Source organism: Cervus canadensis, chromosome 9, assembly GCF_019320065.1.
Source record: "Cervus canadensis isolate Bull #8, Minnesota chromosome 9, ASM1932006v1, whole genome shotgun sequence".
Lineage (NCBI taxonomy): Eukaryota > Metazoa > Chordata > Mammalia > Artiodactyla > Cervidae > Cervus > Cervus canadensis.
In genome coordinates, this window is record NC_057394.1 from 62,029,516 (window position 1) to 62,048,298 (window position 18,783).

The window sequence follows — 18,783 nt, forward strand, 5'->3', positions numbered from 1 at the left end:
GATATCTGGTCACTTATCAGTTTACGTTTGGGAGTTATTTGACGCTGCAGCAAAAATGGTCTTTTGACAACAAAGTCAAATAAAACGCATTTACAGCGAGGCTTCTGGTTTTTCTTCCCCTTTTCTCTTTCCATCCTATCGGACACATTATTGCTGGAGTTTATAACGATGAAAGAGGTGATGGGTATTTTGGCATAGTGTATCACTGCAAATAGTACTTATGCTCAGAATGAGTAGGTAAATTGCATGTGTCGCCGGCCCGTGTGGGATCTTGCACCTGGTGTGGAATGGAGCGTGGCATTGTCACAGTGCCATTCAGTGGCTTTTACCAGGCGAGGGCACATCAGCAGCTGTGATGCACGCGGCCACAGATGCAGACAGAGCGCCCATAAAAAAAAAAAATCCGTCCTTTTTTTGAATAGAGCCCTGGGTAATTACCCTAACGACTGTTCTGTGAGAAAGCCCTGTTTACACCCTTTCATCAATTTAGGATCCAGACGGGAACAATCACCGGCATTAAGCGGTGAAGGCAATTTGCTTTTTCAACGAAGAAAGGACCAAAAAAAAAATAATAGTGCGGAAAGCTCTCTGCTCCTGAGTCGCCCGTGTTCACAGCCAAGGCTCACCTCACATAAAAAGGATGCTCAGAAGGAGTCTGTCTGACCTTCCTCCTAAGCAGAGCCCAAGGATAACGAGTGACGGTGTGTTCTGGGGCTGCTTCTGTCAGCGCAGGGAGGCCGTGGGGTCAGTGTGCCCAGCCCACGGGGGAGGGTGGCTGCCCTGCAGAGGGTCCAGCAGGCATGGGAGCATCTGTCCACCCCGCCCTGGGGCCCGGACGGGGTGTTCTGCGGAAAAGCTACAGAAACGTTGCTCACCTTGAGAAGTAAGCTCTCAGGGCGGGGTCCGTGTTCCTCCAAGATGCCACAGAACATGAAACTGGCTATGAGGTTTGGCCATTCAGTATGAAGTAAGATGGGAAACTATGGGACTACTTACCCCCAAATGGAAAAATAAAAATGAGTACATAAGAAAAGGCAACATCGCGACAAAGAGAGATGGCCCCCAAAAGTCCTACTTACATTGAGTGAGGATCCCGGTTAAGGCGTTTTTGAAATTCTCCTTGGCCTCCTCCATCTCCTGCTCGTGGGTGGCCTTCTCGTTCATCAGCCGGCGCACGTGGCTGTTGGCCGACTGCACCATGGAGTAGAAGTGGTTTGCGGAGCGCCGGTTCACCTCTCCTCGCTCGATCCAGGACAGCAGCACTGTGATGGCCTCCGAAAACTTGCCATCGTCTGCAAATGAAAAACCGCCGAGCTCAAGTCATGCCAAGGCAAGGTCTTGGTTTTCACTCTGGTTCCTCTCCAAAGGCATAGCAAGGTCCATCCCGTGTATATGTGTGTGCCAGTCGCTCAGTCGTGTCCGACTCTTTGAGACCCCATGGACTGTAGCCCGCCAGGCTCCTCTGTCCATGGAATCCTCCAGGCCAGAATACTGGAGTGGGTTGCCACTCCCTTCTCCAGGGGATCTTCCCAACACAGGCATCTAAGCCGGGTCTCCCGCATTGCAGGCAGCTTCTTCACCAAGTGAGCCACTAAGGGCCACAACTTGACCTTGTGAGCTTTCCTGAAACTAATGGCTCCATCATCACTTAGCTTCTCTTTCCTCATCTAACTGCACGGCACTGCAAAGCCACCCAAGAAACAAAGAGTGGTTCACCCTCTCACTACCGACGTGGTGAGCTCAGTTTTAGAAGATCTCTTCTGGGGATCCTTTGAAATATGACGCAACTGCATTTTCCCACCAAACCCAGATTTCTCTTTCTCAAGACTGGCTCAAAAAAACTGTTACCTGTTTGGCCTCCAGTTCATTTCCTTATTCTTTTATTGGTAACGGCATACAGAAATATCAGTTTTCTGACATAGAATCTGCTGAGTTATGGTCAGGATGTGGATGACGGGTGAAATTACTTTTAAAAGCAATCATGATGTAAGATATTGTTCCCAAGGTAGTAGTAGCAATAGGTCAATTCTTGTTCTGCTGCAGTTCAAAACCAATTTCACTTTAGGTTTACTATAACATATTTGATTATGGTGAAAACTAGACTATTTCCATCCTTTCAACAAAAGAGGACCTGTTCCTGGAGGGTGTGGGGGTAAGTGTCTGTGTTGGGGAAGGCTGCTAGAAATCCATTTGAATTTGATTTAGGAGTATGGGGGTGAGGTAGGGGACAGGAGGTTCCCCCTGTAAGTAAGTGATAAAGTTCATTTCAAAAGAAAGCAAATAGACTTGCCTGTTTGCAAACAGTTACTGGAGCAGATCTCTGTTGTACGGCTTAGAGGTGGGAAAAAAGCAAGTTTGGAGGTGATTAATTGGAACCGGAAGTTGTATGTCAGTTATTACAACATAAATCAATCCTACTGCTGAAAGCGCTGGGCTTGTTTTCTAAACTTGAAAAGTCTTTCATTTTTGTATTTTTCTACCCTCTGAAAACATAATTTATGAAAAATATCCTAGAAGTGAACACAACATTATAAATTAATTACACTTCAATAAGAATTTTTGCGAAAATAAAGAAAACAAAAATATCCTACATTTTCCAAGTAAGAGTAGAGTCTGGATTCTAAAAATCAGGAGGAAAATTAAGACTAAAAGGTTCAGATACTTACTCATTTATTTGACAAATACACAGCGGCTACTATGTTCCTTCCACTAGAGGAATACCAGAGACATCCTTATACACTGTGTATGTGTGTGTATTATTGTTTATATATTATGTATTGTTAATATATACATACACACACATCCATATTCACACACATACATATATACACACACACACACACACTCCAGATGAACAGATAGAGGGTGATTCATATTTAGTAAAGGAATCTTATTTTATTTTACTACCCAGATGTTTTCTAATCAACCACTGTTAGTATTTCACACCCCATATGAAGCCTGCATTTGCAGAGTGCTTTCTGAGTTTTGCAGAGCACTACGGAAAAGCCCTTAATCCCTTTTCTCCCAGGCATCCCCTCCCAGACCGGGGCATGACTTCACTGCTGCGGCTGCTGCCTGCCCCAGAAGTGTGTGCACTGCATGCAGGTAGGCTAGCCTGACCTGTGCCCGTGGGGTGGGTTCTGGCTTCCCCAGGCTGGAAATCGAGCTACCGATGGGCCACCACCTACCTCCATTCCTCCCCCACCCAGGGGGTGCCCGTCTGGGCTTGGGGCCGCAGCTTTATTCCTGGGCAAACCTGCCCCCGGGGCCCTCACGCTTTGATATGAGGAGATAACTGGCCTGAGGAAGGCCCATGGGGCGGCCTGCGCAGGAAGGACTCAAGTTTCCTTGCCAATTTCAACCTGCCCCTGAGCGAGCGTGTGCATGTGGTCAGTGTCACGGCTGGCCCACACAGTTCTGTTAACTCTGGGATTTCAGCCTGAGTTCAACCCTCAGTGAACTCCAGCTGCACGACTTTCTTATCTCATTTCATGGACCGGAGCGGGCTTGTACAGGAAAGAGTCCATCACACAAGTTAACGCCGTGTTCAGCCCGAGGAGAGGCCCATAATTTAGCCTGATGCTTGTGGGAGCCCCACTGCGACACTTAGAGTCAGAATAAACTCCGCCTCCCTCCCACACTCTGCCTCTCTCCCTGCCTATGTATGTTAGGAGAATGGGCCTCTGAAAAGACAGCAGAAATCTACCTAACGCTTTTAAGAAATCCTTTCTACCCCCCCACCCTTCTTAAAAGATAACAACAACAGAAAAGGGAGCTCTTGACCTCATGGACCATTTTTCCCCCTTTGCTGTGACTTTTTCATCTCTGTGTAACACAAAGAAAAATCCTAAACGTTTTTGTTATGGGGCTTCCAAGGGAGAGAGACAGAGAGAGAGAGAGCACGCACAAACGATGGAGTCCCATCTTCCTTTCACCCATGAACGGGCACGGTTTTTCTTCTCTTGCGTGTGGTCACACAGATCATAAATACCCTAACTTACTGTCAGGAAGAACACACTTAAATTTTAAAAACAGATGTTTGCTCAACTGATCTAAAAGCCAAATTCTATTGTTCTTCACTCTGAGACCCAAGCCTAAGTTTGCCAGCAGATTATAGTTAATAACACACTTTTCAGAAAGAGAGAGAACAATTTTAGGATTAAGCAATTAAAAACACACAATGAAAAAGCAGTGAAAAAGCAAGTAGGCAAGAGACTTGCTAATATCATAACAAATAATAGTAGGTAGAATTCCATTTTCTCAATATATATGAATAAAATAAAATACACCTTATATATTGAATATGTCATACACCTATGTACATATGGCTTTGTATACAGTTTTGAAAACTTCCAGTTGCATCATTTCTGAACTTTCTGGCAGGCTCAAGGATGACTGATGCACTACATTTAAATTAACCATGAAAACATTAGTTAACATGTGATTGGCTAGACAATATTTGTTTCCATGCAAGAAGTGAATTTATATTAATTAAGACTAAGTCGGCAGCTCCCTCTGAATGGCTACATGAGAGTGTTGGGAGTGGTCATTTTCAATATCCAGATGAAAATTCAATTCTGCCTTCAGGGGAAAGATCACTAAGAAAACAGAAAACAATATAAACTAATTTAAGCAGGACATAGATTGCAGCGCTATTAAAGCTATTCATGTGGAAAGAAATTAACACGGCTCATAAAAATCACATCCAAGATGCAATTAGAAAAATTCCAAATACTTTTTGTGAACATGCTTGGGCTTAACTCTGAACATTAGTGCCCTTTAGAAAACAGAATGGGCAAACACATCTTCTTCACACTAAGAACCGGGAAAGTTTGCATATTATGGAGCGACTATGGACCACCTGGTCTTCCTTAGTGGATAAGACGGTAAAGAATCTGCCTGCAATGCACAAGACCTGGGTTCAATCCCTGGGTCAGGAAGATCCCCTGGAGAAGGGAATGGCAACCCACTCCAGTGTTCTTGCTTGGAGAATCCCATGACAGAGGAGCCTGGAGGGCTACTGCCCACGGGGTTGCAAAGAGTCGAAAACAACTGAGAGACTTTCACTTTCACATGGACCACCTATTTGCTCACTAAAAATTCCCCAATGTTTCCTAATCAAGGACCTCGCAATGTCACACCTGGGTTACTACAATCATTTGTTCCATGGCCTCCCTTGATTGGCATTTCCCCTTTCAATCCATTCGCTGTTCCTTTGTCATGCTCCTCTTTGTTAACACAGTACTGACCAGATATATATTAATATCTCTTTTGTTACCTGAACAGTATTGACTGGAGACTTATCAATATGTTTTCAGACAGTGATACAATGAACGTCACCAGGTGAAGTTGTTAGAGCTTAACATTGATCAAGGGTTCATTATACAACTTATGATTGTCATTATCTTTCATATTTTACTCCATTAGGTTTCTGTTCCAGCCTTGTGTATGTTGTAAACTTTTCAAAAATGATGCATTGTGAAACTTTGAGTGAAAAAGAATTTTTCAGTGAATCTTATGCAGATACTTTCTGATTGTCCGAGTGACATATATACTAGTGTTTCAGAAGATGCCAGTTCTTCAGAATATAGTTCTGATTCAGACACTGTGAATATTAGAACAACAAAAAGACAAAAAACCTTAGTGATTGATTCTGACACAGAAAGTGAAAATGAAACTCTCAGTGCCAGAATGTGCCTTTGCTTCTACTGAAGCTTCTTCAATCTAGAAGACAACGTTTCATGAAAATTAGAAGACTTTACACAGGTGTGCCAGGTGTAACTATTGCATATAATAACCCGCAAAGTGTTAATAAGATAACAGAATTATTCTTTGGCTGGTCAAAATAGAAATAGCCAGCCTCAGATACTAGCTTCTGCAAAAACCCCCTGGTTAATAATGATTTAAGCACCCTGCCCTTGCTTCCCTAATTCTGCATGTGCTGGGCACGCCTCCTAGGGTCCCTGGAGATCCTGGTCGACCCAGCTAACTGGTCTGCTTCCCTTAAGAGTCAGCCTAAGTGCCTTTCATAAAGGAAGCTTTTCCATAACCCTAACATGAATCAAGGGTCCCTTTGCTATGTTCCCACAATTCCTTACATATCCTGCTATTAAAACATTAGTCATTCTGTACAGAAATTGTTGGTTCATGTGCCAACTGGCCCTCCAAGCTCTGAGGCGTCAAGATGAGAAGAAAATTTCCAAGACAGCTTTCAACCTCCTGTTCACTCTGAGTTTTTCCCTGTGTAGTTTATTTCACTACACTCTATGTCTAATAGATTTGCGGTGCATCAGTACTGGAAAGTTACAGCAAGTCCAATGGTCAAGAGTTGATAATAAACATTTTAATTTCATGTTGAAGAGTATTTTCACGTTGTCCACCAGAGATAAATGTTCTCATAGCACTGAGGCTGGCTGGCCCTTTTATCCTTCAGGCCTCTGAGGTTATTTCCATTAGCAATAAAAGTTAAGACTGATCTCAGAAAATTACACAGAAGTCTTCCATTGTAAGTTAACCAGCTTATCCAATGACTTAAAAATCTTTTGAGTTTTTTTTTTTTTAATTCTGGAAAAGTAATAACCTCTGCATTTAACTTTGTATTTAGCTTTTTAATTCTGGGAAGGGAATGATTTAACTTTGTGAGGACTAAAGAATATTACAATGATGGTCACACTTCAGTGTCGCTACCTGAATCCATACCATTTCATTTTATTTCTAGTTACTTCAGAATTTGTCAACCTCTCTCCCTATCCCTCTTTCTCATGTTTATTCAGCACGAGGCACGCAGTAGGCATTTTAAAAATTGTATATGGGATACATGCACGCATTCTAAGTTGCTCCAGTCCTGTCTGACTCTTTGTGATCCTGTGGACTGTAGCCCACCAGGCTCCTCTGTCCATGGGATTCTCCAGGCAAGAATACAGGAGTAGGTTGCCATGTCCTCCTCAAGGGGATCTTTCGGAACCAGGGACCAGCTATGCTTCCTGCACTGGCAGGTGGGTTCTTTACCACCAGCGCCACTTGGGAAGCTCACATAGGGGATACATCTTTCCTGCTCAAAGACCATAAGCATGAGCCTCACTTGGGGGCTTGCTGAAAACGCAGTCTCAACCTTACTCAGAACTCCTGACTCAGAATCTGTATCCTCATCCAAGTGTTTCATATGCACACTGACACTGGAGGAGACCTGGAAGAAATCGCTCAATAAAAGCCAGGAAAACTGGTTAGGAGCCTATCTAACTTAAAAAGATCATGAAAACCGGAAATGGAAAGGGGCATCTGAGAGAGTGGAGAATACTGAAAGGCTTTCACGTGATTCTCGTGAGATTTGTGAATTGAATCTCTGTCCGCAAACCCTCTACTCCCATTCAAAGAACAGCGGCTTAAACATCAGTCATCCTTATGCCAGAAAAAGAATGTGAAAAATAAGTCAAAGTCTTAGAAATGGGCACTGAGAGGATAGCAGATTCTTTCAATGGAATACTGGACTAGAGGACCCTCTGGGATTTTCTGATTTTACAGGGGTGTCAATGTCTAACTGTTATTGACTGGAAGGAAAGTTATGACCAACCTGGATAGCATATTTAAATGCAGAGACATTACTTTGCCAACAAAGGTCCATCTAGTCAAGGCTATGGTTTTTCCAGTAGTCATGTATGGATGTGAGAGTTGGACGGTGAAGAAAGTTGAGTGCCAAAGAATTGATGATTTTGAACTGTGGTGTTGGAGAAGACTCTTGAGAGTCCCTTGGACTGCAAGGAGATCCACCCAGTCCATCCTGAAGGAGATCAGTCCTGGGTGTTCATTGGAAGGACTGATGCTGAAGCTGAAACTCCAATACTTTGGCCACCTCGTGTGAAGAGTTGATTCGTTGGAAAAGACCCTAATGCTGGGAAGGATTGGGGGCAGGAGGAGAAGGGGATGACAGAGGATGAGATGGCTGTATGGCATCACTGACTTGATGGACATGGGTTTGGATGGACTCTGGGACTTGGTGATGGACAGGGAGGCCTGGCGTGCTGTGATTCGTGGGGTCACAAAGAGTCGGACACGACTGAGAGACTGAACTGAACTGAACTGAACTGAGGCTATTTTACCATGCTTTAGGGACACGATATAAATTGTGAAAACTGATAACAATGCAAATAATTCTTCTCTGTAATAATGTAAATGAATTTTTGTCCAAAAGAAAATATAAGTCTTTACAAAGCAAACTCTCTTTTGAACCAGTTTTAACATCTTACTTGCTCTCTCATTAATTAATGACATATAAAATCACTGACACATGTGCATTTCCTGTTTGTTAGACAGTCATGATTCCATGTCACAGCATCCTTGAACAACCACTGACTGCAAGCTCCTCGAAGGCAGGGCCCATATGCCATGGTCATATCTGAAACCCCAGGCGGGGCACGGAGCCCAGGACCCAACAGGTGGGCACTCGGTGACCTTTAATCAAACGGATGTGCAGACAATGATGGGGAAAAGGAATCAAACTGGTAGGTCGTTTCTTCTTCCTCTTTGTGGGCAGAGGAGATCTGGCCCTGAACTCCAGAAGGCGAGGGCGGGATGACTTGAGAGAATAGCATTGAAATATGTACATTACCACATGTAAAAGAGATGACCAGTGCAAGGTCGATGCATGAAGCAGGGCCCCCAAAGCCGGGGCCCTGGGACCACCCAGAGGGATGGGGTGGGGAGGGAGGGTGTGTTTAGGACGGGGCGGGGGTGGGCACATGTATTCCTGTGGCGATTCACACTGATGTATGGCAGAAGCCATCATAATACTGAAAGTAATCATCCTTCAATTAAAATAAATTAGTAAATTACATGTATAGGCAGGAAAAGAGCCAAGACAATGAACCCTGAATAGGAAAACTGAAATGCATTAGTGGAACCTGATTTCTGGCAGGTCCAGAAAGGACTAATAGGAAGGGAGAGTTCACATTTGAACAAAATGTCTCAGGAATGAGAGGAAAAAAGTAAGGCATTCTACAACGCTTTTCAAAGAAATGGGGCTGGACACACACACAGACATACTGAATGATGTGTCTATAAAATTGTCCCTGGTTTCTGGCTTGATAGGTAGAAATAACTTACAGTGTACACGTTGATCCAGGCAGAATGGAAATTTCAGGATGGCACTACTACTACAATATTCCCCCAAATTTTACTCTGTGTTCCTAAAACACGGACATCCCAAAACAAAGCTCCATCTCTGGCTGCTCAATTAACCATCAGAAGGGGTGGCACCTCACCTACCCTTCAGATCACGGACAGCATGAAAGGCTACAGAAACGATCACTACCTTCCCCCCTACCCTACCTAGCACCCTGGTGGCTCAGCAATAAAGAATCTGTCCGCAATGCAGGAGACGCAGGTTCGATCCCTGGGTTCAGAAGATCCCTTGGAGGAGGGAAATGGCAACCCACTCCAATATTCTTGCCTGGAGAATTCCATGGACAGAGGAGCCTGGTGGGCCATAGTTCACGGAGTCACAAAGAGTCAGACACAATTTAGTGACTAAATAACAACAACAACCCTACCCTACAAGCTCACACTCTCTCTCTCACACACATACACACACACACACACTCACACACACACACAATCTCTCATATTTAGCACATGAACGTGCACTGATTATTCATGCTTTTGGATCAGGCAACATGTGAATAGATGAAACGGCCCATCTCGCCTCTGTGAAGGTCACTAATGCCCGAAGAAGTGATTTTCAAACAGGCTCCCATGCTTCGCATCTCCTGTGTCCTGAGAAGGAAGTCTGGCTTTCGGCTAATGGAACTTCCACTTGGCTCACAGCATTATTGATTCTTTCTTTCTTAGAACCATAAATGTTGACAATCATCTCAGTAAGACGATGGCAACCTCTTCCAGCCTTTCTCCCTCTGGTAGGCTGATTCGGGGACATTCCGTATGCAAATCAGAGACAAGTCCTCGGAAATTAGGAACGTTGATCCCAGGAAGACTGCATCCGGGATGACACATCAGGGTGTCCCACGGACACTGCTTGCAAAGCTTTGTCAAAACTTCACCTGAGGCTGAGCGAAACCATTCCTTTCATCACATGGGGAAAGATTATGCAAACTTTTCTAAAAGGCGGAAAAGTACACAAAAACTTTGAAATGCTCTTGCCAGGAGAAATCCCCCCATGAATCAGGAAATCATCTCTCCTCACTGTCTAATCAATCTCTTCCTTCCACAGACCAAACACGAGGCTCCTCCAGGGGTGGATGGTCTGTCTTAGAAAGGCAGAAATCCATTATCTCGTCTGCCTGGTGCTACTGTCTCCAATAAAGTGCAATTATGCTGGTATCGAGCCCCTTCTCACTTTCTCAAAGCCGTGCTATAAACTCTGTATCTGTGAGAAGTTACTTTCCAGTCAGTCTTCATTAAGTGGAATCGTCTCAGAACAATGTCTATTTAATCCGCAGGGTGCCCACTAATTTTCTTTCTTAGAATCTGCATTAACCTTAACAGATGTTGGGCGTTTGGTGCCTTAGACACTACACAATTGCAACTCAATGTCTCGTCTGACTTCAGAAGGCCCCGGGGTCACTGGATTGGGGCTACCTGGTCCCAGGAGGGTGGCCATCTCCCATCCCAGAACAGTGGGAAGTGCTTTGTAACTGCCTGGATCACTCAAGTAAACTGAAACTAAATGTAATTTCTGTAATGCGGGGGCTTTGTGTTCCTCTGGCCTCACAGTGTCAGGGGTCCAGCAGAGCACTCAGGGGTACGTGTGGAGGGAATGAATGATGGCTGAGGGCAGGTCACACCTCCCCATGCTTTCATTCCTGGCGTTGTGGCCGGAAATGCAACATGCTCATACGCTCCAAATAGCGGAGGCAGAGAGACATGGAACCACTTATTGAGCATCTACTATTAAGCATAGTTTTAACACTGGGCAGGACGTGGAGGGCCTTGGGGGCCATAACAAAGACTAGACCAGAGGGGAAGGATGAGGGGACGGGATAGTTAGGGAGTTTGGGATGGACACGTACATACTGCTATATTTAAAATGGAAAACCAACAAGGGCCTAGAGTATAGCACCGGGAGCTCTGCTGTTACGTGGCAGCCTGGATGGGAGGGAAGTCTGGGGGAGAGCGGATACCTGTATAGGTATGGCTGAGGCCCTTCGCTGTTCATCTGAAATGACCACAACATAAAAGCTTTGAAGAAAAAGATTCAGCTAGTACAGATTTTGCTGGATAAAGCTGATTTTCCACAAGAAAACTGTAAGGATAAACAAGTATGATATAAAAGAGGGGAAAAAAATGCTTGTAATAAACCTGAGATAGCAAGATTTCTCACGGGAGGGAAAAAAAAATCAAATCCAATTAGGTATTTTCAGATTGCATTTCCATTTCCTTTCTGACCCAGGCTTATTTTACCTGAGGTCTTGATGGCATTTTATATCCGCATATCAAGGAAAATCATCTTCAGGGAAACAGTTTCCTTGGCTCCTCCTGTCTGGCTTTGCAGTATTACAAGGAGCACAGAGTGGATTTCCTCTCTGAGGCAGCCAATTTCCTAAGCAATTAAATGCTGTTTATGTTCCAAACTCTGTGCTCTGGTTGAAACTGTCAAGCTTGATACCACCTGACTGTTGCCTAAGATGTCACCCCGGCTAGTTCATTCTACTGTAACTGCCATCTATTAAAATTTCCAATCTGTTCTCTCCTCAAGGGATCACACAGTACTTGGCAAAGGTGCCACTTCTAAATTCTGCATATTATGCTCTTCTACATAAATATATATTTTTGAAATGGCAGGGTTTGTAAATGACTTTACCAAATGGACACCCCCGTCTGCTATCCTCTTACAGGAAAGGCCACGCCGTGTGGCTCGTACGTGCAGACACTCTGGTGCTGTCTTCTTAAAAAGAACATTAATGCAGATGCCAAACTTTCCTGAAATTCCTCCATGGGGTCACAGCGCCAGGGCACACGTTTCTGTCACTTCTTGGTTTGGACACAATCGAATGCAGTATAGCTGATGTAGTACGTTTAGCTGATGCTACGCAACGTGCTAGAAAGAGTAGTGTTAGTTACTCAGTTGTGTCCAGCTCTTTGCGACCCCATGGACTGTAGCCCGCCAGGCTCCTCTGTCCATGGGATTCTCCAGGCAAGAACACTGGAGTGGGTTGCCATGCCCTTCTCCAGGGGATCTTCCCGACCCAGGAATCAAACCCAGATCTCCTGTGTTGCAGGCAGATTCTTCACTGTCTGAGCTACAGGAAGACAACGTGCTGGATAGTGAGGGAAAAATTATTTGTTCCGAGATCAACATTCCTGCTTGAGAAGGGTGCTCTTTCTCACTCTGCCCACTCCTTATGGATTCTGGCCTGAATAGCAAAGCGAGAGGGTGTCTACATTTGCATTTTATATTCTTTTTATTAAAGGGACAGCCACAGCCCACGTATTCATGATGGCAGGGCTCGCCTTTGTGGAGAGGCAGAGCACACGCCAAGGAGCGTCAGTAAGAGGGACTGCACAGTTATGTCAACTAAAGAAGCTTCCACGAGGACTAAGTCCTTGGCCGCCGCAGCTGCTGACTTTTAACACAGCCCGAAAGGAATTCAGAGCAGGGATCAGGCATGTGGCACTCTGTGCTCTGGGAAAACCGGCAGAACGGACCTCCAGATAGGCAGATATTTTCGGGAGGAAGTTTCATGAACCCAGATTCTTGCCTTGTCCCTCAGGGAGAGAAGTACTAAAACCATTTACCAAGATGTCTCTTCCTTGTGCTAGCTGCAACCTTCTACTGAGATGCGTGCTTGGTGGCAGGTACCCCTTCACCAAAATCGCGCGTACGCTTCCTCCTTTACCTGTAACTCCAGAAAAGCTCCTCAGAGCCATCTGAGAGGCTGTCTTCTGAGCTGTAGTCCTCAGTAAGACACTGAATAAATTCAATTCACAGCTCTCACAAGGTGCATTTTTCAAAAAATTTTCCAAGTCCACAGTTTCAGTGGCAATTACATCTGATTAAGGGTCCCTGAGGCCAGAGGAGAGGATGAAGACTAGAAGCAGAAATCTTTTTTTTTTTTTTTTTTAAACTTCTTTTTTAGGACTGCCCTGGTGGCCCAGTGGTTAAGAATCTACCTGTCAATGCAAGGGTCGTGGGTTCAATCTCTGACCTGGGAAGATTCCACATGCTTTGGGGCAACTAAGCCCGTGGGCCACAACTACTGAAGCCTGCCTAGAGCCTGCGCTATGCAACAAGAGAAACCACGGCAGCGAGAAGCCAGCACACGGCAACTGCAGAGCAGTGGCCACTCACCGCAGCCAGAGAAATCCCACACGAGGTGACAAAGACTCAGGGGAGCCAAAAATAAATGCATAAATAAATAAATGATTTTTTTAAATTCTTTTTTTTTTTTTAAATAGAATGTCAACTTTTTATCTTCTGAAAATAGGTCTGGGGCAGCTTTTCATGTTCCCTTTAGTGAAAGCACGCAATCCACTTTGAACACTGCCAGCGAGGCTCTAAAACACTCCCAAGGACAAGTCCCGTCTCTCCTCTCCTAAGAGTCCTTCATGACTTCTGCACTGTTTATGGAATAAAACCCAGATCCAGAGGCAGACCTCCGGGCTCCGCCGTCTGGCCCCATACTGCGTTCCCAGCGTCACCTTCACTCCTGTAAACTTCCAAGCGGCTCTCACGTTCCCCCAGAGGAGGCAACCCTCCTTTCTCTTTCTGTGCCAAATTCCCCATCCGCTTCCCTGTGTCTTTATTCCTAGGGCTCCCGCCTCTGACAAGAATGTCTTTGGACCCTTTCTTCTCCTGGGGGGTGGAGGGGATTCTTGTTTCTCCCACAAGGTCCAAGCTCTGCCTCCTCTGTGAAAGCTTTCTTGACACTTTCCTCAACATCACGCACACGTGTCCCTGAGTTCCCAAGCATGTTGCTCATATAGAGATGGACCACTGTGTTACTGGCTTTGTCACAGTGCATCATTTCCTTGTAGACACTTGTGCGTGGCCAGCGACCACGACCTGTGTTCTCTCTTTAAAACCTGACATGCGCGATAACCGAGGAGGTTTGACCGCCACTTGCCTGTACAATGCACCCATGTTACTGGGGTTGAACAACTCTGATCAAGAAGGAAACAGAACTCACGCATATGTCATCCTAACTTCAAAATCTGGACCCTCCCCAACCATCTGTGGTTCACTGCGGCAGGTACTAAAGCCTCTGTCTGTCTCTCCCAGGGTCTCAAACCCAGGAGAGGAGCACAGCAAACATTGAAAGAAATGAAATGCTCTCACTTCTAGACCTCACTCTTCTGAAGGTGTTAGGAGGGTCCCTTCCACTCAGGCTCTGAAGACAGGGGCCCTCTTCTACATTTTTCTTCTGTCCTGCACAGGTCCCAGCTTGGTTTCCGATGAGCCTTTGGGGAAGCTTGGTTAAGAGCCCAGTGGAGGTGCAGACCCTACAGATCAGCAGGAGCCCCAGGACCGCCCGGCCCCACAGGAGGAGACATGGGCCCATTCCACACGGGTGGGAACCTGGTAGCCTGCTTTGCAGTTAGCGCAAGGGCTCTCCTGCCCCTCTTTGCATGAATTTTGTTGAGTGATGAACGCACCCAATCAGGGAGAACTCAGGGCCGGGTGGGGGCCGGGCTCTGTCCAGGGAGCATGAGGAATCCCAGGTGGGTGACGCCAGCTCTATGAGGCAAAAGGCCAGGAGAGACGCCCGGGCCCTCGGCGCCTGGGGAGGGCGCTGGTCGGCGCGGACGCAGAGGAAGCCGGCGCCAGGCTCCTACCTTTGAGCTTCTCGGCCAGCAGGGCGGCCTCGTGCTCCGAATAGTGCATGACGGGCGGTGGCGAGGGCGGCCGCAGGCGGTCCTCCTCCAGCTTGCGCCGGTGCCGCTCCTCGCGGGCGCGCATCCGCTGCTTGCACTCCCACTCGTAGAAGTCGTCCCGCGCCTGGGCGAAGTCCACGTGCAGGCGGCCCGAATCCTTCTTGTCCGTGCTGGACCCTAAGCGCATCCGGTAACCTGAAACCAACGGGGGAGTCTGGTCACATCACAGGGTCACGACATGGTCCCGTGCCACTGTCACAGTCGGGTCCAGGCCATTCAAGGTGAGCCTGGGAGCTCTCGCTGACCTCTTTTGCCCCTTAGGAAGGACATCCTTCCCAGGGGAGGTGGGAAGTTGCTGTCCTCCGCGATTTGGAAGGGGGCCAGGGTAGATCTGTTACAGATGGGCAGCTAAGCCCTCAGCTGGGAGGGATCTCCAAGCCAGTGTTACCAAGATGATCGAAAGCACCAGGACACCCATCCTAACTCCTTCTTCCCTCTGGCTTCCAGGAAGCTCACAAACCAATGGAGCAGGGAGCTTTTTTTCTACCCCCCTCTGCTTTTTATGGCCTCAGTTTTCTATTTTCCATGTACTGTAACTCCGCCCCATAAGTTCGCTTACATTCTTTTCAGAATGCGGTGGAGTGTGAGTAAATAAAGAATATCCATGATATTTAAAAAGGGATACATAGTAAATTCTACCACACCTCACTCACAGGCTATCGCTTCATTCTCCTAGAAAATGCTGCCTCTCTGTTCTCTCTCTCTCGGCAGCTGCAAAAGCCACAATTACCACGGCAATTTGGCAATGCTGTTTTATTTCCACTTATCCTCTGGGGCACGCAGGAGAATATTTTACCTTCAATCAAGAGGCCTTCCTTACAGCCCTCCAGCACCTCATGTGGCACACGGCACTGCACAAACTGTTTGTGTGCAATCTCTGAGGGCCACAGGAACCCGTGTGAGAAACCAGAGCTAGACAAAAAAAAAAAAAAAAGGGCCGGAGGTCTCTGGGGGATTTGCTGTGAGCGACGCAACTTACAGAGATTATGAGCCGCAACTGGATCTGAGCCATCGACACACACGGAACTGCAACCAGACCGCCAGCCTAACTTCAAATGGAGGCGGCTTGGCTTTGAGGTTGCTCTTCAGTTTGGGGTGCTTGGATTTTAGAAACATAAATTCAGGTCCCAGCAGGATCCCGGCTGTCAGGGGCCGCCAGAAGAGAGAGCAGAAGGAGCGCTTCTGCTGTGTGGGGACTGCACGTGAGACACCGCTGTGAGATGCCGGCGGCACAGCGCCGACGCTCAAGCTGTCGTGGTGGATTTCAGTGGATCGTCTCAGTATCTGGGGTCGAGACTGAGCCGAAAACCCCAGGACGGCCTGGCGCCTCCCCAGGAGGGCACTTCACATCTTTGAAAAGTTACAAGCGTGAAACTAATCTCACATCTGATTCCTGTTATGACCGTCTCCCTTCCAAGTTTAAAAGGTATTCTCCCAAAAAGGGAAGACGTAACAATACCTATCAATACTGATCACAGAGGAGCAGTATTAATGCTAAAGCAGAGTGTATCTTGGCCGTGGAGAACTTAACAAACTAGCAGGCCGTGGTAATATACACCTAACAGCCGAGCAGGCAGAATGGCCTAAGACTGGCCAGCTGTCCCAAATGGCCAAGAAACTTTCCCCTGATCGGGTCCAGAACGTCACTTTTCAGACATTTCTGGTTCCAGACAGCACCCCCTCTTTCACCCAAACACCATCATTAAGGCTCTTAAAAGAGCCTGTGATGAGGCCGAGTCTAAATTTAACTTGGCCTTCAGATGTGATCATGGTCCTAAAATTAGACAGGCCATCCAGCTGGGCTCTGGCTTGCAGGAGAGCTTGCACGGCGGAGGGGCAGCCTGTCTGCCTTCCCGCCCCTCCTAGCCAGCCCTTCAGATCTTTCCAGGACGATGCTGCACCCGGGCAGGGGAGGCTGGAGGTGAGGCCTTTGCTGTGGGCTTCTTCTGCCGCCAAGGGGCAGTCATGCAGGGGCCCAGGTCAGAGCTTGAAAAAAAAAATATAGCATCGAGGCATAAATTTGGGACTTTCAAGTGCCTAGATTTGGAACCGTTCATCTCTGGCAATGTACTATGAGGTTTCTGATTGGGTCTAAACATCGTGCTATGTTGGTGTTGAAAAGCACCTCTGATTTATTCTAACCCCTTCATTTAATAAGGCGGGATAAAGTCACAGTTATATTGGTGGAGCTGTGATTAGAATCTGAATTCCCAGGGCAAGGCTCCTGAGAAACCAGTCCTACTTTATCATCATGAGGATATTTGTGTTAAAAACAACCACTTACTGAATGGTTCCCATGTTGCATGTGTCCTGCCAGGTGCTTAATATCCATTATTTGGATTTATTCCTCGTAATTATCTGATGAGGTAGCACTGTTACTGTCTTAATTTTGCAGATGAGAAATCAGAGGTGCAGAGAGAGGTTATCTTGCCCAAGGCATGTGAAGCCCAGTGCCATGCACTCACCAGAATTCCCGGTTGTCTAACAGATTATTCTGATGCTGTAGCTCAGGAGTTGCAAGAAACATGAATGCTCTAAAATATTTCTATGTTTTGTCTTCCATCTCCATTTGGGAATACTGTTAGGTTTTTGCCCCAGTTTGTCAGGTTTTATTGGAATAAAGCTTTTAAAGTTCTCCAGGTCACTACTTAGCACAGGGATATCTCTGCAGCGTTGGAATAACCCCAAGGCTTCTGGGGTTTGCAAGAGGATTTGATGGCCATAGGGGCTGACTGCAGAAGTTAAGAAAATCTGTTAGTAATGTTCAGGTTTTTTCTTTTTTTTTCCTATTCTTTTCTCACCTTCCCTCACTAGCTTTGCCTCAGGAAGAGGGAGGTGGTATGCAGAGTGACAGACTGAAATGTGCAGATGAAGAAAGAGAGGGAAGGAATAGCAGTGAATTAAAGGTAAAAAGACGTCCTTCGAATGCTGTGATTCTTAGACTTGGCAAAGACCTTGCTGATAGGCTCTGAATGAAACAGGATGGAAGAGAGTAGGGCACAACCCCTAAAAGAACGGCATGGCCACAGGACATGACAAAGACTGGTTAGAACCAACCGGGTCCAAGACGGCGGGAGACTGGACTTCGGTAGACCTTGAGAGTTATCATGTACTCACTGTAATATATTAGCGTTTGCTAAATGACCCACCACTAGCATTGGGACAATTCTGAGGCCAACTATAAAAGGTTAAAAAGTGGGCAGTGGCCCAATACCTGGGAATCCCCACCCTTTCCCCTAAAATAGTTGGAATAATCCTCCCACTCATTAGCCTACAAAATAACAGCTCCTAAAAACTAACCATGCCATATTTCAGGGCTCTCTCTCACCTTCTGAGATGGCCTACATTCTGTCTGCGGAGTGTGTTTCTCTCTAAATAAATCCACTTCGTACCTATCACTTCGTCTCCGAACTCTTTCGCGATGGAGGGAGAACCTTAAATTCACTGGGAACACATACACTTGCTCCAACACCCACACGGTGGAAGACAGCCTTACACTCCCAGTTTCAGCATCTGTAAAAACCTCCTGTAAATGGCACCAGAGAAGAAGGGCTGGTGGGTGGGCTTAGCCAGGCTAACTGCAGGAGCAAGCGGGAGGGAGACTGGGCCGCCTCTCGGCCAGGATCACCTCCTGTAAGGCACCGATCTTAAAATGGTGCCCTGATGTCTAGAAGGCGAACCACTTCTGAAAAACTGAAATTACACTGAGAGAGGGCTGTATTCCCCCCGAGAATGACAGCTAATAATAATAGTGGTCCTTGATAGTCATAATATCGCCTCTCTGCTAATAAGCACTTGAGGACATTGATTAGAAAGCCAGTGGAATCCCTAAAGCCTGGGTGGTAGGAAACTGTGCCGGCAGCAGAGAGGTGCGCTGAGACTTCGAGGTTCTGGTGCCCA

At 46.4% G+C, this 18,783-nt stretch overlaps 1 protein-coding gene across 1 annotated transcript in view; it reads right to left on the reverse strand.

Annotated features, from left to right (window-relative positions):
- ENOX1 (ecto-NOX disulfide-thiol exchanger 1) overlaps positions 1–18,783 on the reverse strand; it is a 478,202-nt gene that overhangs the window by 159,758 nt on the left and 299,661 nt on the right. The window contains exons 7-8 of the mRNA XM_043478063.1: positions 14,785–15,018; positions 1,080–1,292 (exon numbers count right to left, since the gene is read on the reverse strand). Coding sequence (XP_043333998.1) covers positions 1,080–1,292; positions 14,785–15,018 — 447 coding nt within the window. The remainder of the gene's footprint in view (positions 1–1,079; positions 1,293–14,784; positions 15,019–18,783) is intronic.